We start from the raw sequence: 25,150 nt of genomic DNA, 5'->3' as shown, positions 1-25,150 counted from the left end.
CATTTGACTGATAGATAGTTGTAAGCTGATAAGGAGCGGCTGCAGTTTTCAATTAAGATTTCGGTACAACTTTTTGGTGTACATTAAAAAATTACACTTTATAAGGCAAGGCCGGACGGCTAAGTGGTTGCAGAGGTAGATACATATATCTCCATACATACAACAAATACAATTGTAGGTACATATGTATATAGCAATTGACAGTAGTTATCTGACAAGCGATTTTCTTATTACTTTTAATGTTCATTTACTATAGTGTTGCCTCGCTGCAGTCAATGGCCGATAGGTTGGGCTCTATAATTTCTTATGTGTCTGTCTGCGTTGAGGCGTCAAACTTTTGTTTGCAATAGAAATTAACATTTCGGCGTTATAAATGGAAAGGTAAAATTAAATAGAAGGAAGCACCTAGTTTTTTACAAAGTGAACTACTTTTTTTTTATAAATTTTTGTAGTAAAAGTAGTTTCATTTGTTTCGAACAGTTTTTGCCTGTAAAGCTAATTTTGACAGTTCACCACTTAAGTGACAGGGAATTGTGGTTAAATACGGTGGCAATAACCCCACTCTCTATTAAAAAATATATCTGCCTATGCATACTTTAGGGTGGTTTTGAAAATATCAACATCATTCGGCACACCTTTTTTTGTTCTACATGCAAAATAAAGACATCTACAAGAATTTGAAAAAATTCAAACTTTTTAAATAGCAAGAATTCTTAAAAAAATTTTTACTTTGACCAACTAGAATTCAGTATGCTTATAAATTTGTATGGGTAGCCTTCAATAATATGACAAATTTAACAGATTTTAAGCCAACATTTTTTCGAATTTTTTGGGACAAAAAAAATAAAAATAAATTTCTATAAACCCTGCTAGCGCCCCTTACAAAATTTGTTTAAAATTTAGCAATTTTCGGCGTGTGTCTTTATTTTGTACGTAGAAAATTTTGTCGAATTTCTATGTTAAAAAAAAAAAAAATTCTCCGAACCCCGCAACCCCAACCAATTTTTTAAAATTTTGAAATTTTCGCGGATGCGCCAAATAAAATATTTAGATGTTAATATTTTTAATGACCACCCTAATAGACATACATACATATGTATGTAAGTAGGTATACTTATGAAAAAAGTGCATAAATATTAATTTCAACGCTGCCGCTGTCGACGTTGCAGCCGTCCAATAAACGAATTTGTTATTTTGATGCTTTCAAGTGGCTGAAAAGGCAATTAAAAATTATGAATGGCAATCGTTACAAATTGGTTTTGGGGTCTCTTGACAATAAGAAGAAAGAAAGGAAGAAACAAAAAAAAAACATAAAAACCAAGCAAGGTAAGTGCAATAACTGCATAACTCTGCGGCTTACTTCTCCATTTCCCACTCCAGCAGCACTCCGATTTTTCCCCCTTCACCCATTAGCGCTGCGGCACTTTACTTGTTTGCCTTCGCTGGCGGGAGCGGGCCGGGCCATAAATGCTCACTTCGCTTGTTTGTGGTTTCTGCATTCTGTTAAATTGTGAAGTGCTGTGGTGCATGTTTTATGTATTTATGGTAATCAGCATAATTCATGGCTCAAGTGCAAAAGTACATTTTTGGAAGGGGAGTTGAATGTATTAGTAATTTGGATATAAGCGATTTAACAGCTGCTTTTGAAGTTTTAGTGCATTTTTGCTTTTATTTTCTGTTTAAAATCTTCAACATTTATATTTCCAACTCTTTTGGTGTTTTCTTTAAGTGGAAATTATTGCTAATGTAATAAATATGAGTGACACTTAAGTGGTACTTAGTGTTGGTGGAAAATTTTGGGTATGCCGATAAAGAAAATATGTCAGATATTATTCGTTTAAATTGGGAAATGAGCTCAACATTTATGTATGGAAAAGGGGGTGTATTGAGTTTTTTTTTTAATTTTTATTCTTTTTCTTCTATACATACATATTTCCGAAATACTTTAAGCCTGCGAACAAAAAAAAACGCCAATACAAGAATATAATAAACACAAAACGAATATAGACGGCAGTATGAGGCGAGCCATAACCAGGTTTGCGTGATCTAAAATCCTTTTTGATTTCAAATCCACTTTAAATTAAGAAATCTATTTGATTTTTGAATTGATTCATCGGCCAAATAAAAAATAAAATTTAGTTGTCATTTGATTCGTTGGACAAATAAGAAACAAATCTTACTAGTTATTTGATTGGTTGGACAGATAAAAAAAATAAAATTTAGTTGTCATTTGATTCGTCGGAAAAATAAAACTTATTTGTGATTAGATTTGCATTGAAAAAAAAATGTTAATTCGTGCTAGCCTTACATAAAAAAAAGTATTTTTAAGTTGGACAGTCACGAATCAAATTGATTCGCTTGACAAATCAAATTGCAAATAAATATATTTTTTTTTTCGGTTGACGAAACAAATCACAAAAAAAATTAATTTCTTATTTGATCTTGGAATCAAACCAAAAATAAATTGTATTCATGATTTGATTCTTCAAACAAATAATAAATTTTTATTATTTAGGACTTAATAGAACTTTGCGATTTGACTAATTAAAATTATCTCATTTCTTTTATTCTTTTATACGTTTTTGATTTGGAGCTAATATCAGCTAAAAATCATTGTTCTTTTCAAAGGAGTTAAATTTTTTTTGAACAGTCAGGATTAAGATACTCTCAAACTATCCTTCACACACCGACGCGGACTTTTTGAGAAATAGATACTTCAGCTCTCATCCCCGTTTGTGGTAGCAGCAGAAGAGGATGGTTTCTTATGTGTGAAAAAGACCAAGTGAACTAGGACTTAGGTTAGCTTGGACTATCGATAAGACCTCAAATGGACCAATTCCGGGTGGCCGGTGTTGGAAAATGTATGGAGGTGTAATTTTTCAGATCTTAATCGTAAGACACTGGTGCTACTGGGAGTACCGAAGCCATCCGATACTGGGGCACTGATCGTACTGGCAAAGTGCGGAATATTCTTCGGTTAGGAAATAGATGCAGCACAAGGTAGGTAGGTCATAATGTACCAAACGCCAATGGCAAATAAGTTTAAAAATAATTTACATACTAACCATGGGAGTGAGGTTATAATAAAAGGATTTTGCTAGTGATTCCGTAGCTATATTCAGTACCTTTAAAAAAGTTGAGAACGGTACTTTTTTCCATGAGAAAAGCTTGCCCAATTTTAGCCATCGCATCTGCCAGATCGTTCTCTCTATCGCCTTGAGTTCGGGCACCCAGTGAGTTAGTCAACATAGCTACAAAGGCTTGTAGCAAACGGAATAAAGTTCCTTCTTCAGCCGGTCTTGCTCCATTACTACCTTCGGTCCCTTTTCAAAGTTGACCCAGAGAAATAGTCGGAGGTTACTGCCTGCTGTCGCAAGTTGCTGTACTAAACAGTCACTCCAAGTCCTTTGTAGCTAATTCAGTCAGATATACGTTTAGAATCTTAACTAGACATGCTATTCTCTGCTCACCCTCTAACTTTTTGATATATCCATTTTTTATGAATCCGTCTAATACCATAAATCAATATGGGCCTAATGACTTTTGCACATCCGACGTGTGAAATGAGCAGACAAGCCCCATGACTTAACGAAAATATTATTGATAAGTTTTCATCATTTTAGTAAATTTGCCCACGGAAAAGCAAACCGGACTGACGTGCATTTGAGAAGTCGGGCAAAGTCGCTTAAGCGATTATAGAGCAAATGAAAGAATATGGAGATAGCTATTGAAGGTCGTTAAGCTTTAACAGCATTGTAGTATGTAATATCAAAAAATTACTAAGTTTACACTGCCAGCATTGCACAAATTATAACAAAAAACAAATTGCGTTTTTAGCTTCTTCGAGTGATCTCATTTTGACGTCGTTTCGTAAACTATTTCGCAAGCGACCGCATATCTCATGTCAGCTTATCTTTCGGCTTTTATCTCTTTTGGTCTAAATACGCGAAGCTATTAACACAAAACACGTTTATGTTTTACTGTACAACGTCACCTCAAAGGTCGCCTGTCAGCTGATAGCGCAGCTTCTCAAACATAACAAAACAGAAGGCGTCTCCAATGACACAGCAGTGGCGCGGGTAGTGAGTGACAGTAAGATTTTAACTCAAACGTTTGAGATTACCATTTGGCCGAGTAAAGCGGCAGTAAGCGAGTTGGGTGAATATAAGCATACATAGGTATGAACGTATAAGTATGTATGTTTATTTATGGGATTAGTTACATTTCGCTGTGAATTATAGGAAAAAAAGTAGGGCACAGTAAACTCATACATAGTGAAAATGAGCATAATGAAGTGCTGACAGTTAACGGGTCAATGCTAATTATGTAAAATAACAAACATATTGTGGGTGGAATACAAATAAATGTCTAAATGATGATATGCTTAGACAAGAAGGAATAATGAAGAGGACTGCAGTGTACTGTCGTAATGAAATACACCAACGTGCACTGAAGTTATTCAGCTAGAAACAAATAGGAAAGAGATGACGATATTTAATGGGAAGGAAGGAAGCTCTACAAAACGCACCTAAATATTTAAGTACATAAAAATTGAAAACTTATTTGCAATAAATGACGCCATATGAGCAGGCAATTTAAGTTGATTCTAGACTTCACGCCGCAGCCTTACACGAGACGTGCGCATAGTGGGCAAAATGAAGGTGGATGTGGAGAAATCAGTCTACAGGTCTTCATTTGTTTTGTTGCTGAAAGCTGATGAGATTTCATATCAATCAGTGGGAGCCGATTTTTTTGAAAAAGGATTTCATTTTTTATTTTACAATAAATTTTTTTTTTTTTTTTTTGGTTTTCTTAAAACAAGGATTATTGTTCTGAAAAATACACATATTTATATCAATTGTACTGTAAAAAGTAAAAGGACACGTCATTAATAATTTCAGTATTTGGTTATAAAAAAATATTAAAGTTTCCTAAGAATTTATTAAAAACGGAGTTTTTGCTAGAAAGCTAGAAAAGTAATTATCTACATATTAAATCATTATTTAGCCACACTATGCCAAAGGTCTTAAAATCCAACACATAAATACTAAGGTGTTCGAATATTCGTATTTTTTCCAAAAACCGGGTTTCGAGTTATTCGAAAAATTGCAATTTGAAAAAACCGGTTCCCGATTTTGAAATTAAGAAAATACCGGATAAAGCTTTTATAAAAAAAAAAAAAACAGAAAATTAAAATTGCATAAAAATTGAGACCCGTAGACTGATTTGTTCATGACCATCTTCATTTTCCCCACTGTACGGCGCAGCGTGGGAGTGTAGCGCACGCCCAAAAAGGAAGCGCTATGGGGGACAGGGGGTCGTATGAGTAATGTAGGTTTTGCACAAAAGCCTACTAGGTAAATAAATGCTGCTGGTTAAGGCAAACAAAACGTCGCCTTTGCATGAAACGGAAAAGCACAAAATCAGAGCGAGATTGGCGCAGGGTATGCGAATAATAAAAACAAAAGCAACGCGGTGTCTTGCAAGGAACAAGTTAATGCAATGTCGTGGGGGCGAACGAGGAGGAATGCACGCAAGAAAGAAAAAATAACCACACGAAGCGGAAAGCAAAAAAAAAACAAAGTGATTCGAGAACAAACAAATACCGTCTTGCACGTACTGGGTACTTGCATTTTTTGACGCCATTAAATTCCGGCAAAGGCAAGCGCATAGATGCCCAATCGAAAACGTAGCGGAGTTCGTATACGCGCTTAGGCTACAAAAACAAATGCGAGGGTCATAAAACGCAAAGCAAGCAAAGGAGTAAGCAAATCAAACCAATAAGCCAAATGCCACTTCTTTTTCAGAGAGAGACAGAGAGAGGAAACTAGTGAAAAGGGGAAAATATCTGGCTATCCATAACCGAAATATGATTGCAAAAGCACCAAATTCCATTTGGCTTGAAAGCAACAGCCAGGATAATCGCGAGCTAAGTAAATGTAGACAAATCTGTGTAGGAGGCGGACGTGGCAGCTCATCTATGCAAAAGTAAACTCACTTATGTGAACAATACATTCATTTGCCAGCAGTCAAGCCGTTAACGCCGCTAATAGCCGCTTATTGCCGGCCGGAATGTGCTAAATCATGCAGTGGGCCATAGTCAGCAGCTGGCTGTTGTTGTTGTTGTTGTTCTAGTTGCCGTTGTAGCATTTTGTAGCATTTAACCTAAAGTGGCAGTAAATCGTGCAACATAGATTAGCATTGTTGTGTTGCATGTTGGCTATTCGTAAGTATGTACGTATGTACTACGTATGCCTATGCTTGGCTGCGCAGCGCTTTTACCACCATTTTTTATTGCTATTATGACTGCAGCTATTGTTATTTTACCGCTCTGCTTGTTATAGCTAATGTTGTTGTTATTATTGTTGTTGTTGTTTTGCGTTTGTTTGTGCTGTTGTTTTATGCTTGCCGGTTGCAAGTAGGAAGACACTTAACATTTATTGTCTGCAAGATTTGCTTGCGGCTTTATTACCAGCCGAGCGCACTAACTTCAAGCTAAGGCCTAGCTACGAGTACATACAAAAACATAACTAAAAGCGCCGCCACCGCCACCACCGCCGCATCATTTTGCCCACATAAAAATTGGCGGCCCACAAGCAACGCCTCGATCACACCACCACCTGGCAGTTGCCCATCAGCTAGCACATAGAGAGAAGAAAAAAAAGAACAGTAAAGCAAATAAAAAAGCTAAATAGTAAATATTACATAGATGGATAGATAAAAGTGCCGATCGCCTGCGGCATTTAACAAATCTTCGTGCTTACTTAATAATAATAACAAAATACATGCAATCAATTGTGCAACGAACAAATAAATATTTAGCTTGACTTAAAAATTAAAAATTCCCTGTAGGGAAATTATGCGCTTATTTGAAAGCTTACTGATATGGTGAATGCATACAAGGTGATAGCGACCGCACAAAAACAAAAAACTACACTAACACGATGACAATGAGAACCAAGGCGAATTTATACGAGATGCTGTTATCGGCAAACTTAGCTTTTCGCGGTGGTTGTACTGATTGTCAAAATGATGTGTTTGTTATTTTTGTTCTCATTGCCACTACCATCTCATATGAATTTGTCCTAATCAGAACACAAAGAATGTACAACAAACACATCATTTTGACAATCAGCACAATTCGCCCTGAAATCAGCTGATCCGTTAAGATCACAACGTATGAATTCGCCTTTCTTACTGATTTTTAAATCAAAAGTGTCGATAAAAAGTTGTTTGTAACAGTTTTCGATTTGTGGTTTTGAAATGACTGGGTTGTAATTTCACAACCGGCAAACTGAGCTGTCAAACTAAACGTGTTTTTTATTTAATAATGTAGTACTTGCGAAATATGGATTAAAGTTATTAAAACCTAATACAATAAATCGCCATCATTACATTAAAGAGTCTGTATAGGTGAGATATATGAAGTCCAGCGTAGAAAATATTCGATTGATTTCCCGAACCACCGGCTGTGGATGCCGAACAGATTATTTTTCAGCAACGACATTTTTCATTCCGTCGATACGGTATTAAGGAAATTTGCCATACTTGAGTCTTCAAATAATTGAAAAGACGGCAGGTGGAAAGCAATGACCGTAAGATAACTGACTTATTTTTTGCCATTGAAGATTATGATTTGGAAAATAAGTGGTTTCAACAAGAGGGTGGCATGCAGGGAGTTCAGATTGTTTAAAAAGAAGTCATTTTTGAAAAAAATAAAAACCGCCAAAAATCGCAATTTTTTTTTTATAAAATTCATGAAACAAATACAATGCCTTCAGGGTAATATTAAATAACACAAATCACTTATATGATAGTGATGTACAAACAATTTTCTTTAAAAATATTCGTACTTTAAAAAAATATTTGTATTAACACATTTCCCAATAGGACTGCGCAATTAATAAATTCAATATAAACCATACTAATTGATTAATCCGCTTTTAAGCGCTAGGCGCTAAAAATAAAATAAAAGCGAGACCCGCTATTGCCACTAATGAAATTGGAAATTCCACATTCAGCGGGAGTTGTCACATATGGTGGTTTAATATTGGCAAATGTTCGACATTCTACATCAAAATCGATAACAATAAAAAGTGTTGCCACATCAAAATTAAAGCTCTAACTTCATAACGTACTTATCATGTGTTTCGACGCATTTACATGATAGCGCACAAAAAACTCAGTTGAAGGGAAAAAATCGCCAAAAATCGCCACAGGCGATTTCCCAAATTTTTACGCGCAAATATTCAAAAAAAAAATCGCCAAATTGGCGCTAAATCGCTAATCTGGACACTCTGGTGACATGTCAACTTTCCACCGAGAGCATGAGAATTGAAGCCGGTACACTTTTTTCTGGAGCTACACAAAGGATACGGTTCTTGTGGATAAGACTACTCTGGATCGCTGGAGGACCAACATTCGTCAAGCTGTGGCCGAGACATCGCCCTAGGGGAATTCTCGGATCTACAATTTTAATGCTGTAGTCGAAAACCTTTTACAAAGTGTGAGGATTTTAACAATACCTTCGAAAAAGAGGTACGGCTGTAAACAATATTACGAATCCGAAATTTGCACCAAGCATTGAAATTACAAAAATGGCGAACAATTTTCTATCACTATAAAATGGCATAGTAACCCTGTTTTTATGCCAAAATGTTTCATTATAATTTTCTGTCATTTAATGCCTAATGGAGATCCGGCATAGTTTAAAAACTAGACCACTTAGGAATCACGGTTTTGTAGTCCTACAAGGTACTTCTCTATGCACTCTGCATTGTCTTACTATTATTTGTATGCAAGTAAATTTTCTTTCTACAAATTTGAGCGCTTGTCTGCTGAATACCATTACTGTGTCTTTAGTTAGGCGACAAGATTTATGAGTTTTATCAACTTAAAGCCATTGAAGTTTATTCAACCTTTATTCTAATGGCAGAGATACTCGTACTTATTCTTTTGATTTTAAATAATTGAAAATTATCATGCTTAGGTCGGTAAACGCTTCAACATTTTAAGCTGGAGGAGCCAGAAGGGAAAGAGAAATTAGAGTTTAATTTGTAGATTAACTAGAATAAGACTGATAAATCATATTTGGGTTCCGGTGCATGCTTCGCTGAGATAACATTGACTCTATACTTTTTTAGTTGACAATGTATGTGCATTAGGGCGGGTAATTTGTATGGGAGATATTTTCGACTATGCGCGTATAGTCAAGAAGGATTCTACGTGTAATTCTAAGCGAATTTTCCCTAGAAACCATGGGTCTAAAATAAATTTGGAGTTTGTCAAATTGCGGAAAAAAGGTTACTTAGCATTTTGCTGCAGTGTCGTAAAGAAGTCCTTGTATAAAGACATGCTATAAAGGGGTTTTTTGGTATGAGGAATCCATTTCTGCACTTATGTTTTTCTTAAAATTTCCACCAGAAGGCGCAATAGTGAAAAATTTCCCCATTTTCTTCGAAGTCTATTTTGACTATTTGCCAAACCTCAAAATGATTTTATACCCATGGTTTCTGCGGCAAATTTGCTTATAATTACACGTAAAATCCTCCTATGCTATACGCGCATAGTCAAAAAAAATTAACCCGCCCTAATGTGCATATAGATACAAATATAGATCCATGAATCAGCCGCTCCGAATATGCGGAATTATTTAATGGAGATTTAAACGAGTTCACAAGGCAGCATCGCCCAATCGTATTCCACGGCGCACAGTGGGCTGAAACGAGACCCTGTGGTCTCATTGTGGGGTTGTTTTTTTTAATTAAATGTAAATACATATGTACATGTATATATTTCAAAGGAAAATTAATGAAATTTTTGCAGTGAAAGTTCCTTGCGTTCAGTTGGGAGTAAATTCAAAGAAAAAACGACAAAGTAGTGGAGGCCACGATTGAGATTGGGATTGGGATTGAGATAAAGAGCTAAGGTTAAGGTTAAGGTTAACACAAAAGTTAAGGTTAAGGTTAAGGTTAAAAGTAAGGTAAATAAGGTTAAATATTAATATTAAGGAATTTTTATAGAATTTTACTTCTTGTTTGAAAAATGAAGTCTTATTTGGCGACATACAGTTCTACAACCTACGATTCTGTTACATAATTTCCCTTTGAAATAAATACATAACCTTTAAAATACCCAGAAATGTTAATCCCAAAAGCAGATATTTTATTTTGACCACTGGGTCTCATCTCAGTCCACTGTGCGGCGTTTAGGATGTCCATCAGTCCTTAGGGAAGTATACGATTAGAGTAAAATACGAAAAGGTAGAGCGCTATCCCCAAGCGAAGGCTCTCAAAATTTTGATCAATCTATTCCCTGTTGACCCAGAGTCAAGTTGCTGTGCATACAGATAAGACACTCTGGCAAAACGGGGTGCCACACGATTCGGTCACACGAAAATCCGATGTATAGGACTAAATTTAAGTTGCTACCTCCAGTATGGAAAATCATTACCTCGATAAAATGGAATGGTGTCTTGGTTGCTTACTCTATCGGTACTGCCATATACATCCACGGCTCAAACCTGTAGCAGAGGGTTCAAAGTCCTGTATACTCGCAGAAAGTCTTACTCAAATATGATTCAAGCTGAGTTGCAACCTACATATTAAGAAGGCCCCGCAGTGGCTGATTAGGACTAACTAATCTAAACATACAAGCCTTAATTTTTTCGGTTCTAGGACAAAAAGATATGCCAGGAAATTGTTAGGTAGAAGAGTTGGCCAGGATTTGAAGGCCCCTTGAAACCTGCAAACTGTGGCTTAAAACCTATGTACGTTGTCGAACTGACAAGTAGAAGATGGAGCACACAGACAACTTGGGGTAGCACGTCAAATCTGGCCTAGATTGCACAAAGATGGGTCACAAGCCCAGCCAATCTTCTCAAACTCACTCCACATGATGCAGCAAGAGCCGCGTCTATTACGAAATATCTCAGTTAAGTTTTTCAATACAGACTCCAGTTGTTTCATTGTTGTGTGTAAAGAAAACATGTTTGCCTATTTATACATGATTAATATATATATTTTTAAATATTTCCTTAGGTTGCACTTCCTTACAAAATTGAAAGCCAAATCATGGTACATATGAGAATTATTTGCATTTTTAGAATATCCTTGTTGGTATTTTCTAAGAGTAAGTTTTGAACAGTTTTAACTTCTCGTGTAAAATTTTAAATTTGTCAAATGTGCGGTTTTCATTAATGACCTCGGTATATTGGTTATTCATCTGTGACAGCTTCAATTTTGATTTTGCTTCATGAATTTTTTTCGAACTTAGCTTCCACGATCAATGAAGTTCAAACCGTTATCTTCGCCGCCTACTAAATATGTATAAGAACCTTAACGAAACATTTAACCTACAAATGCTTGAGAAGTCGTGAGCAGCCAGATCATCTCACTAAGTGTTGATGCCACACCATTTATAGCTAATAACAATTACCGAACAATCAAGGCAACCTATAACAATGCAAGTGAGTTAGACGAAAATGTGTTAGAGAATGTGCAACAAAGCGAAACGAAACACGGAAGGAATCACGCCTCAGGTGTGAGAATTCGATTATTGAACAGCAACAATAAGAACAGCAGCAACATTAGAAACGTGCAACATAAAAGTAGTAATACAGTAACAAGAGAAACATCAAACCTCAAGTAACGTAAACAACAACAAAAAACACAGATCAACACGAGAGCAGTGCCGCTATGAGACATGGAAAAGAACAACAACACAACACAACATACTAAAACATGATTAGAGAGGTGAATGGAATCTTTTAGAAATGTTTGCTCTTTATTGGTTAACAATAAAATTTAAAGTAAAGGGCAATCAAAATGGTGCTGTTTTTTTGTTGTTGTTTTAATATGGAGGCGCTATAAGTGGCAGTCAAGAAACTATGTTGCACGTAAATGAGAATCATGTTGTGACAAGAACAACAACATTCATATTAGAAGAATGGCGAAATAAAGGGCAAGCAACTGATTTACACTGTCGTGACACGAACCAATAGTGTTGCAACACAGACTGTTGCAATGTACCTACATAGTTATACAAGCAAACGCGAAAGCTTAAGACTTGTATGTAGTACATACACATTTGTATACATATGTATTTAACCCCTTCAGGACCAGGGGAAACTACCAGGACCAAAAACCTACCCGCACACCTACGAAAATTGCGAGTGTTTTTACTAGTTTTATATTTTCTGTTTTTAGAATGTCTTATAATTAAATTTTCGAACAAAAAAAAAACTAGAATTTTATCTTTAAATGTTCAAGATTTTTTTCTAGTTTAATTTTTTAGAAGTAATACTTTTTAAGAACATATTTTTTATAAAAAAAATCAAGTTAGCAGGTACTTTGCCTTTGCTGTAAATTTTCTTGAAGAAATAAATATATGAGTTTTTTTTTTTTAGAACTGCAAACCGATTTAAGAAATTTTGATAGAAAAAAATTTCTTTATTATTTCATGAGCCCTTTTCCACATGAAATTTTTGTTTTTCTTGAGGAAATTTTCTTTTGTCAAAATTAGAAACGAAGAAATAATTTTTCGGTAAAAAAATTATTTAATTGTGGGAAAAAAATTTGAAAAAAATAAAATTTTGCAAAAACACTCTTAGGAAAATAACTTAAAAAATTATGAGATAAATTAAAATTTAAAAAAAAAAAATATTTTTTTTTTAGTTTTGGTTGAAATGAAAATTTTTAACAGAAAATTATTATTTTTACATAACTTTTATTTATTTTTTGATGCCAGAATTAGACTTTCGATGAATCAAAATTTGCTATTCAAATCAGTTTATTTTTAATTACATGCTTATGGTAATGAGAAGGTTAAATGAATGCACGGAACCACTTACAACGCTTTAGTTGTTTAGAGCAACGCGCTCGAATTGGTTGCAAGAAGTTGGCAAGATGGTAATTTACGCTGATTGTCATGTTGACCTCAAGGGCACAACAACAATATTTATGGATTGATTTGTGTATACTACATACATACACATGTATGTATATAACGGGTGATTTTTTTGAGGTTAGGATTTTCATGCATTAGTATTTGACAGATCACGTGGGATTTCAGACATGGTGTCAAAGAGAAAGATGCTCAGTATGCTTTGACATTTCATCATGAATAGACTTACTAACGAGCAACGCTTGCAAATCATTGAATTTTATTACCAAAATCAGTGTTCGGTTCGCTTTACGTCCGATTTATGGTCTACATAATCGACCAAGTGAGCAAACAATTAATGCGATTGTGACCAAGTTTCGCACTCAGTTTACTTTATTGGACATTAAACCAACCACACGAATGCGTACAGTGCGTACAGAAGAGAATATTGCGTCTGTTTCTGAGAGTGTTGCTGAAGACCGTGAAATGTCGATTCGTCGCCGTTCGCAGCAATTGGGTTTGCGAAACACATTTCGAACCGAACACTGATTTTGGTAATAAAATTCAATGATTTGCAAGCGTTGCTCGTTAGTAAGTCTATTCATGATGAAATGTCAAAGCATACTGAGCATCTTTCTCTTTGACACCATGTCTGAAATCCCACGTGATCTGTCAAATACTAATGCATGAAAATCCTAACCTCAAAAAAATCACCCGTTATTTATGTACGGAGAAGCCACTTTGAGGTGGTTTGAGTGCAATAGCCACGATGTTGTCAGAATCAACAATGGAAGCAGCAGAAGAGAGCAACTCAGAACGAAATCACAGATGATCAAATATTATTGAAAGGATAGGTGATGGAAGGCACTTTTAGAAATCCTGCATTTGTATTTTGACCTTTTCGATGGTAGTAGCAAACAGTTTGACTAGCAAGGCAGAGGCGTAGATGTTGGTGCTCGAAATCAATCAACGAGCTGCGCTCTGTCCAGTGGAGGCAAGTAAAAAAATCGTTGAATCGCCCTTAAGTGGGTGAACAAGCATTTGTGCACTCCTATGAATGGATGTATGTATGTATGTGCAACTAAATATTGCTGCAAAATGATGTTTTGACATTCATGCTGCCACTTTGGGCTTCGTGCCTGAGTTGTATTAAAATTTGCGAAGTTGTGCAAAGGCAACTTGCTAATCGCAGAAGTGCCGAAGCGCAAATAATGACCAATGTGCACACAAGAAGCTTTCAAAGTTGAATTGGCAAACAAAACAATCGGCTAGTTTAAATGACATTTTGTTTTTTACTTTTTTTTTCTTATACATACATACATGTGTGTCCATGTGTTTGACGGTTAGCGTCTGCTCGAGCGACTATGCCAATAAACGATTTTTTTACGACCATTTCGTGTTTAGCCAATTTACGGTGTTGTTAATGAAAAGTGCGCACACAAAAGAGCAAACAAAAGAAAAAAGAAGATAAAGAATGAGAAAATTAACTGTTGAAGTGGTTAAAATGGCTAAAATGACACGACATTGACAGTGAGCATTGCTGGTAATTGTCAAGTTTAGCTCAATTTTGTTGGGGGCGATCGCTTGCGCCTCGCTGATGGCCAATTGTACAGTGACACATAAATTTCGTGCAACACGAAAAGTCTTAAATACGAATGTAGTGTGCTGAATTTTATATAGCTTCCTAATTTTACCGTGAAACCGTGAGGAAACTCTTCTTCAAAGAAGTACGCAGTACTCCCAAAAATACCCGATCCTTAAAAGTATCGATACCAAAGATCTCGATCCTAAAAAGAACTCTATTATTCCCAACACTAATAGAAACTTTCCAGCAAACACAGGACATGCCGCAAAAAACATTAATAACCGTTGATGTGGTTATTTCCAAGGCCAATTTCGGTTCCTTTTCAGTGGTGGAATAAGGATCTCCAAATGTTGAGGAACATCTAATTCAACGAACATTTTAAACAGGGTCCTCGAACCGAATGCTGAGATGGACCAGAAACGCTACCCCTACATAGTATACAAAAAGTAAAAGAAACCTATTCGTTGTACTTCTACGTTGAGTCGAATATCTAAGTATCTGATATGTAGACCTTAAAAAAACCAAACCACTAAGCTGAGACAAGCAGGGAGACTGTTTCAGTTCTTTTGGGGACTCATTTCTCAAGAGAGAAGGGAGGGAGAATATGCAGTACTGAAACCAGGGCTCGAATCGAAATACCGAGCAGAATGTTCGCGACTGTTATAATCCGAAATATGCATTTTTACGTGACCAGTTGCTCGTTAACGACTCTTAGGATTCGAGTCCAGGCTTACACCTTTTAAAATCTTTACAGGCAAAGGGTCAGCATCTGGAGCCTGAATCCAAGTTAATGTGGTTAATCTTACATTGTTTTTGGGAACATGCCTCGTTATTCTAATCACAAGACTCGGAACTATGTGGTGAAAAATACGTGGAGAGAAAGGCGGCAGTAAGGCATCTGACATTCAGTAAGAAGTGTCTCAGAACAGGTATTCCTCAGTCCGCATTGCGGACTCCGCAACTAGTTATAGCACTCCCGCCTACAGAAACTGGACGATTATTTCGCTCAGAAAAGACTGGGAAACATTAAGGCGCAAAACTCATTCCGTTCTTAATCTCAGCAGGTCTGAGGTGATGGGACTGCAACCTAATTGTGGGAATGCTGTGACCACAGAAGAACGAGTTAAATTGCTGTAAAAAAACTTTTTTGAAAAATTTGTATGCTGAATAATGAACGACACGATGCACTTTTTTGAACTCTAGGACAGGAATTTCAAACAGCCGATTCTCGATAAAGCATCGCTGAAAAACTGAGAGCAAAAAAGGCGATAATAAATTTTCACGGATATCCTCTTTGGACATTCCGTCTGCCCCGGTGTAAAAAGAAACAGTTCATTGGTGATGACGGGCAAAATAAACAGTGATTTATGTGTGAAGGAAAACTTCCAATCTTACGCCTACATGAAGGTTTGACTTTTTTCTTGGTCTGACCTCGTTTCACGGCACAAGTGGCCTAAGACTGGTTTCAAAGGTGTAACGCACATTTGGTACCAAGTGAAGCCAATACACCTGAGTGTCCAAAGTAAGGCGTAATGGGTGCTATTGGTAAACGATGAGAATAATTCTCATGGGAATTGCAATTCACACTCATTCCCACAGTATAATTGGTAGTGAGCAGTGCTCGGACTAAAACAAATTTCTGTGTGGTCGAATTTAGAAAAAAAAGTGGCGAACTTCAAAAAAACTTCGAAGATTTTTCAGTTTGACAAGTTTTGACTGTTTTTCTTTTGTTGTCTCAATGTTTATTAATTTTTTAATAATAAGTTAATAAGCTTCCCGCCCTTGGGTTAAACTTTCAGGTGAATGTTACATGTAACTCGCAAATTTTTATTACTACGTGGCTTTATATTACAATTAAATAAATATATAAAAATGCAATTTGAGACTAATATCCACAGAGGACATAGGGCAGTAAAAATTCAATTAACTGTGTATTTTTCACGCTGTATGGGGTAAAAGTATTTCGAATTCTATAAAAGTTCCTTTTACACCTTGAAAAGTGCAATTTGTGAATAATAAAGTCAGATCGTATTTATGTGTACACGTAAATGCCAAGAAGGAATAGAAAGACAAACAATAAATAGAGGATGAGCGGAAAGTGTTAGACAAACATAAAAAATGCAAACTCTCGGCAGTGGCCACCGGAGATGTGAGCTTTTGAAGGCGCGAATTTATGAGTGTAATAATATTGCCGGCTTAATATAATAAACACAAAATAGTGCATGCGCCAGCACTAAGTGATCGTTATTTTCTTATATACATGAGTAGATAGTTAAGGTTTATTTTCTCATGCTGTCAAACAAACAAATTTGCATTAAAACAGATGGGCGTGTTTGCTGTTTGCATCGCACACGCCTTATTACATGAGCTTTAATGTGCATTTGAATATTGCGTTTGTTGTGTTTTTGCAGAAATATATTTATGTTCTAACATTTTTTGTTTTTTTTTTTTTGTTTCTTAAATGAGTGGGAGCTTTTCTTTTACTTTTTTTATTTACATATATGTATATTTTACAGGCATACAGGAGTATGCTTGTCTGTCTGTAGTTACGCTCCTTGCTAATTTTACAGGAGTGTTTTTCACTGTCTGCATCTGGGACTGGCTGTCAGTATTACTTCCATAGTCATGCATTCACATTAGGGTGGCACAAAAATAAAAACAAGATTACCCGTATTTTTTCCAACAGTACTGATTTTCAAGAATTCTATTACACTACGAAATAAATGGACAACTAACTTCATGGGCTTTGAGGCTATAAATATAATTTTTTTAAACAAAAAAATGCGTGTGTTTTTTATTTCCACTTGGAAAACACCTAGCGGGTGAGGGCTGAACATACAATTTTTTTTTGTACCACCCTAATGCACATGCATGCATATCTTTTTACATACTATGTATGTATGCATGTCTGGTAATAACGCTTCTGGCGCGTGAAAACGCAATGGATGCAACAAAAAATAATAAAATAATGCAAAAGAAAAACATAGCGACTTCGAAAAAACATCTACTACCGAGCAATAACAGTGTTTAACTCACATACATACATACATATTCTTGCATGCCCAACCGTTGGCAGCAATTTTAGACTCAGACAGCCTGACTTTGATGACGACGTGGGTGCTCCTCAAGCGCACGCTAAAGGCGGTAAACCGTCAACAGGAAGCTTACGCGTTGCATTAGTGGTTAACTGATTCTTCTTTTACGTCGGGACATTAAATGCGCCGTATGTCGTGTTGTATGTATGTACATACATATGTATGTAGTTTGCAAAGATTGAGGAGCTGTCTTGGAGTTTACTTCTTTTTATTTGTACATTACTCTGTAATGCTTGCGGATTTTGGCTTGGCACTGCGATTCTAGAGAGGTTCAGTAGATTGCTTCCTGTGTATTGTTTAATTTATTTTTATTAAGTTTTTTTTGCTATCTGTGGTGATTTAACGATGATTTCGCAACGGTTTTTAGAGTTTCATTTTATATATTCACTTTTATGTGCGTTGTTATTTTTTTATATGCGAGTATATATGTAGATGCATACAGATGCAGAATTTTATCTTCTTCATGATGCAATTGCATTACCGAACCCTCTGTTTGCTAATTTAAAATAAGTAATTGCGTTCTTTTTTTATCTTTAAAAACCTTAAATGCATATTGATGATTTTGCTTGCTTGATGTTTCTTAATCCTCGCCCATTTTTTATATATATCTTTTTTTAAATTTTCTATGTTTTCGTTTTTCCTTTGTAAAATATAATCATTTCTCGGGCATCGTACAGTGCCAGGAAAACTTAAAATTTTTGTCACGCATCTATCTATATCTGTGTTATACAAGAGATCAACTTTTTGTTGTCTACGGTCTTCATTTTGTCAAGAACATTTCAGGTTTAGGTACCGTGGGATACAGAGGGGCTCCGGGTTTTGCAGTAAATAGATGCACGGATATACGCCAGCAACCCCTGCGAAGCCTTGGGTAACGCCAGAAAGAGATGGAAATTCAGTGGGCTTAATGTGGAGACTGGCCTTCAAATTTTATCAAAAAGTTAGGTGATATAATAAAGGTTGAAGAAAGGGAAGAATTCCTGCAAGAAGGTATAAGGTCATATTCCCGGCATTTACCATACTCCGGATATTGGAAAAGACCCGTGAGTGAACGTTCGATACATACCAACTATTTTTCGAATAAAGATGCGGCAATGACTGAATTTGGTATGCTCCACGTTGAGTGACACCACCAACTCTGTTATACTCCGAGCCGTTTGATACTAAACGAAGGTTCAGACAAGGTGACTCCCCTTCGTGTCATTTCTTTAATCTAATGTTGGAGAAGATAATACAAGTTGTGCTTCGTACATAACTTTTCAAAGAAAACAATTTATCAGAATTCCATACCAACTAAAGAATTTCAGAATATAGTTTACAGTTTAGCTGATGCAGATTTTTCGAAAAAAAATCCATATATGCTCTGTAGTAAAGTTTTTTCGAAGGAGTCGCCAATTTTAAACCAGCTGCGGTGTATGAGGGAAAGACTCGTTCTATTAAGATGTGAAGGGAGAAGAAAATTTTCACTGGTTGATAAAAAAGTAATTTTTAAGTAAAATTCTTGGACAACTTTTATATTCTTTTCAAAACTTTATGTGAAGACCTGAATCTAGTTTTAGTTTCACCACAAAACAAGAATTGACTATCAGATTACAAGGAAAGGGTGTGAATTTAATTTCGATTTAAATAGTGCTCAGTTAAATAATTGATGCTTTAAATTTTACAAATTTTAAATATCCAATTCATAAAGACGCCCTCTTAAGGTCTAGTCCACATCGATTCCAATCCTGCCATCTCCTTACAGTGTCTTCATTAGGTTCGCAAGCTATCCAAAGTTATCCTTTCGTGCCGTTTATTTTTGCTTATTTATCGTATTTTTCCTTATCACTGAGACGGCACCTTCGCCACTACAAATAGCTTTGGCTTGGCACAATTTGTTAACATCATGACTTTTGTCATTGCAAAATTGGCCATACTTAATCATAGCCGAATGACCCAACTGGTCGCTTGTTTCAAAACAGAATAGCTTAGCCGTTCTTGGATTCCTCAACCAAAAACCACAACAAAAAAAAAACAATTTTGCATGCAACGGGTTGTGCACGAAATGCTGGCGCAACTTTGGTTATTTATAGCAAATATGCATGCGCCACATCTTCTATTTTATTTTTTTATTAACAAGTAATACATACTCACAGCCGTGCATACACTTATAGAAATACATACATATGTATGTATCCTTTTTATAATATTTTACAAATTAGTTTTCCGCATCTGCGCCCATTTATATCGTGTCTTGTTAGCTTGCCGCCGCAAAACGTTCAGCTCAGCCATGAGTAACTACTATTTTTTTTAATTTTGCCAATTGGCTGAATTCTAGCGACGATCTTGTGGATATACATACATAAACGTGTGTATGTATAAGTATCTTAACATTTGCCGCATTTGTGGCATTTATCGGCAGTGAAGCATGCCACCGTGCTGCACAAGTCAACCGCTTGGCCTATGGCATGCATTTTTGCGGTACTTTTGCAGCGGCACCTTCTACATATGTATGCATGTATTTACATTAATAGGAAAATTCACATGGAAAGTCTGCGTTGCGGCACATTCTGCCACATTTCTTGATGGCATTGCATGCTCCTTTTAATTTGCCTATTCCATACAATTTCACTTCTTTTTTTCCCTTTGCCACTAATTGAATTAGGCGTCGGTTCGTGAAATTGCGAGCATTTGTCTTGTACTTTTTGGCTGTTCTATTTTTAGAATAACTTCAAATTTTTATTTTTTCTCGTTGCGCCTACACAGTTTTTAATTAGTCACGAAATCGTAAAGTTCTAGTTGCTACGCTAAACGGCCAACTACTGGTGCTTATTTGGAAGTTTCAGAGAATCATATGTGGCACATAATTTTGCGAAAAAAGTATAAAAGATCTGCACCGTTCGCCCGATTTTCAAAAATGAGATGTCAAATTAAAGCGGTAAGGCGGTTGGTCTGTAGATATGCAAATTGGTTTTAGTTTTTCGAAAATAGTTGCCACTTGTTGAAAAATTGAATTCAAATTATTTAATAATTAATTCCATCAAATCCGCACCGTTCGTTCGATTTTCCAAAATGAGGCATCAAACTAAAGCCTGTAGATGTGTAATAAGGTTTTACTTTTTTGAAAAGAGTTGCCACCTTTTAAAAAATTATATTCAAATTATTAAAAAAAATAAACAAGTTGTTACAAAATTGGTATCAATCGAAATGGGTTTGAAAAGCTTTGTTTCTTAGCTGAACTATATGAGGGTTGCCACCTGCTTAAAAAATCATATTAGGTAAGAGAAAAATGTATCACCATATGGGTGCCAAACGAAAGGAGTTTCAGAAAGTAGTAGTTTGAAAATATTTTGAAGAGGGTTGCCACCTGCTTGAAATGTCGTATTTAGTTTACTTATACACAAGTTATACGATATATCAACATATGGATGTCTAACGAAGTAGTGTTAAGAAATCTTTCGTTTGAACGCAAAGAATATTTTTGAGGTGTTGGAAGAGGGTTGCCATCTGTTTAAAAAGTTAAATTCAAATTGGTTTATAAGTTAAATGAAGTAATTAAATATGGTTATCAATCGCAGAGGGTTTGAAAATTTTTTTTATTTCTGAGCTGTATTTAGCGGAGTTGGCACATGTTTGAAAATTAATTAAGATATGTATCGTAGTGTCCGGCGGAGGAGAGTTAACAATGATTAAGCTTGAAATTCAAAAGTATATGAAATATAAAAATACCGTAGTAAAACGAGAGAATGCTAAGAAATCTTTAGTTTGAACATTTCGAATGTTTGAAGAGAATTGCCACGTGTTTAAAAAACTACATTCAAATTATTCATTAAGGTGGATGAATTTCTAAAAGATGGGTATAAATCGAAATGGGTTTGAAAGGGATTCATTTCTGACCTTTATTTAGGAGGGTTGCCATTTGTTGGAAGTTGTGTATCACAATGTCAGATGAAAGAGATTTAAGAAGATTTTGGTTTGAGAATACTTTTGAAAATTAATTTTAAATGAGAGGTCAAATTAGAGGCCTTAACCTATAGATGTATGATAAAGTTTTTTTCATAACTTTATTCACCGGTATAAGGGATTTGAAATTCGATGAAAATAAAAACATGCACTATGCGAGACTGCTCTTCACTCAGAAACGGCTGCACAGATTTGATGAAATAAGGCACTCGAATTCTAACTAACATTTGGAATATTTTTTCAAATTTTTGAAATTAAGTTTTGGGCGTTTTAACGCCATGCGGGCTCACTAGTTTTATATGCGCTTAGTTCCGGGTCTTAACCCTGCAAGCTCAGGTACAAAAAGTTTTAATTTCTGCGCTACTTATCTGGCTTAATTCGCATTTATCTCACACTTATCTAACCGAAAAATTCGCATCAATCGCAAGCCAGTGAATTTATAAATATGTATGGCTAATTTATAAAATACACTCACATTGCGACAGTTCAATCGTGAAATGTTCTCCTCTTGTAACTTGATATTCGCATTTGTCTGAGTAATTTTCAACCGCAGCACACAAAAGTCACGTAATTAATTTGTAAGTTCACACTACCCGCGAAAAACCGCTCCCACCAAATGCCTCTGAAACCACATTTGAATTTGTATGCTCGTATATGGGTGTGTGTACAAATAAACAACTAATAAGTAGACCAAATTAGTGGAATACAAATTTTTATTTTAAAGCAAATTGCAGTAGCCGGTAATCCAATACCACAGCGGCTGCCGCGCCAAGCTATGCAACGATACAACTATTCGGACGTGAAGTCACAACCAAACGATGCATTATTGCAAATTACAACAACAATTCAAAATGCAATGCACGAAGTTAAGTGAATACGAAATATATCTACATACATACATATGTACGTACAGTAAAAATAAGCAGTGCAGCGGAAAATGCGCTACTGCATAATTAACAATTCGATATTGATAATAAAAATTGTAATATAACTAAAACATCAAAAATAGATAAACAATTTGTAGTATAACAGATAAACCGAATGCCAATTTGGTGAGCGTTAAAATAAATACGAAAATCTGCGGCATGCCACAAAGTAAATAAATGCAAGGCAAAAAGTCTAAGCGCGGAGTGCGATACACTAGGCAATATTGCATAATAAATTTGCGCTGGATTGCGGTTTGGATAGCACCTTAATTATATAACAAAGCAAAGCGTATGAAAACCAAGTAAATCATATATTATTACTTATGTGGCGTGCAATCGCGGTGGCAGCCGCCATGGCAGACAATGCGGAGCCGCAGCCACAGCCACGCAATGTTGCAAAAAAAAAAACATGAAATACAGAATAAAAAAAGATATCAAATCCAAAACAAAATAGCGCAAATAAATGAAAAACAAATTAAGTGCGGCGTTGGGCTAAAGCGTCGCTCACATATCGACACATATGGCCAATCAAGTAGGCAGTCGGCGCACTAACCCACCAACGTCCATCCGCATGAATGAACGATTGAATGCGGCGTTGACAAGCGAGAAAATGTCACTACCGATGCGTGTGGGTACAGTGAGGCTGTGTTAGATAAAATAACGCAGGATAGTGGAAAAAATTTAATTAAAAAATTAAATTTGCTTAAAATAGATTGGTTTGAATTTTATTAGATAAGATTTTGGCTAGAACCAGGGTTGCCACTTTGGAAAATTCTTACCAAAATTGGTAAAAAAAATTTAGATTGGTAGGAAGGTAAATTTCTTTTCATTTTGGTAGATTTTTGTTGAAATATTTTGTTTCAAAAACAATTAAAACTTTTCGTTACCGCTTTATTTTTCGTAGTTAATTAGCTTTAATGCACACTTTTTATATACAAATACACATATGTGTAAATGTATATCGATAAAAGGCGAATATATCGTGTTCCACACAAAATTCATGTTACTTGAATCCTGAAGAGCTTTTGGGGGTCAATATTTTTTAATGATTCTTTAAATAAAAGGAAAAAATGGGCAGCTAGGTAATTACACACTATGATTGTTGGCAAAAAAAAATCAGAAATAAACGCCATTTTTTATCAATGGAAATTGTTAAATGAAAAAAAAAACGGTACCAGCGGCAAAAAAAAAAATAAAAAAAATCAACGTTAATTTTTTGCTACACATTGTTGGTCATACTAAAATTCCATGGGCTATAAGACTCCATACCTTAAATTGTTCTAAAAATTCAGAGTGAAAAGTTCGAAATTTAAGCGAAAATTTTTTTTAATTTTTCTAAATGTTGTATATACATAGCTTGAATCCAATAGCAAACAATATTCTTATAAAAAATATAAAAAAAATTTTACTTGAAAAACTTTGTGAATATTAAAAAACCCACCAAGCGCTTTTTGAGTCACTGTATTTATCTATAATACCTGCAGTTGAAGGTTTTTTAAATGATGAATTTTTGTTGTCGCCTTTACTTTCATCACTTTCGCTTTTGGTTGAAGCAAACCGAGAAGATGCCATTAATATTATCTCAAATATGATATCCTTATTTAAATAAAAAGTTCTTTAAAAACAATTTTTATTGAAATAACTAGAAAACCAGAACAAAACTATAATTAAAATAACTAAAAAAAGTTATTGGTAGATATTTCCCAGATTTGCTAGATTTTATTTAAGCGGATGATAAGTATTTTTTTCGTCAGTGGCAACTCTGGCTAGAACGCTATTTAGGACATGTGATTCGAAGGGTGATCCGACGAAGCGAAGTCTGAGCCTTCACAACGGCACATAATGTACTCTGCTGTGTCCCGTTCCCGTACACAGTCTGTGCTTGTCAGAACAAGCAACCCCCGGGTTTGAAAAGTACTTCATGACCCTTTAGTGATGAGTAAGAAAGCCTTTAAAAATTTTCAATGTGCGCCTTGTAAGGTCGCATTGGTGATATTTCCGAAATGGAGGATTTAAAATGTCTATTATTTTCCGCATTTTCCCCAGAATTGTTGCTCCCGCAATTTTTTTTTAGCATGAATTCTTCCATAAGGCGGGCGCAGGATATGTTACGATGGGTTTGGAAATAGTTTCGTACATCCATCTAGACAATTTCCATCTAAAGTACCACCTAAGTAGTTTCGGACTCCACGACAGCGTGTCTACAAGGATAACTCCCATATATTTTCTTCTTAAAGGAAGACATATTTTCACAGGCCCTGCAATTTGCCTTTCCCTGCGCATCAGAAAGTCAAGAAAAGAAACCTGGAACACTGAAATGTGGCGCCTAGCGAAATGCAGCAGGTGGAAGACCTGTTTTGATTGAGTTTGGATGCAGTCATATATGGTGGTTAAGCAGGTAGTGATTAGGAAAACGGAATAAAACGGGTCAAAAAATTTAAATTGATTTACGCCCATATTTGGATTGTGGAAGTCCGCTAGTCGTATTGATCGAATTATGTATTAAAAAAAAATTAAAATTGAAAACAATAAAAGCAAAGAATTTAATCATATCGCATTTTCCCTTTTGTTTTGTAACTGTCTCTCCACTGTGTCCATGCGTTTTGGTTTTATTTCTATTCGTCACACAGTCTAAGCCGCCAACCAAGTCTAGGTTTTATTTAAGACAAAGCTGTCGCTTGGTTTGCACGACGCCATATATGGCAGGATGTCTGGTGTAA

At 35.6% G+C, this 25,150-nt stretch overlaps 1 protein-coding gene across 1 annotated transcript in view; it reads right to left on the bottom strand.

The window, feature by feature from the left end:
- LOC108358844 (integrin alpha-PS1-like) overlaps positions 1 to 25,150 on the bottom strand; it is a 117,884-nt gene that overhangs the window by 37,271 nt on the left and 55,463 nt on the right. Inside the window, exon 2 of the mRNA XM_017610343.1 lies at positions 6,286 to 6,306. Coding sequence (XP_017465832.1) covers positions 6,286 to 6,306 — 21 coding nt within the window. The remainder of the gene's footprint in view (positions 1 to 6,285; positions 6,307 to 25,150) is intronic.

This window comes from Rhagoletis zephyria, unplaced genomic scaffold, assembly GCF_001687245.7.
Source record: "Rhagoletis zephyria isolate East Lansing unplaced genomic scaffold, Rhagoletis_zephyria_1.1 Rzeph_scaffold_00304, whole genome shotgun sequence".
Taxonomy (NCBI): Eukaryota; Metazoa; Arthropoda; class Insecta; order Diptera; family Tephritidae; genus Rhagoletis; species Rhagoletis zephyria.
This window is presented reverse-complemented; position numbering and strand designations above follow the sequence as displayed.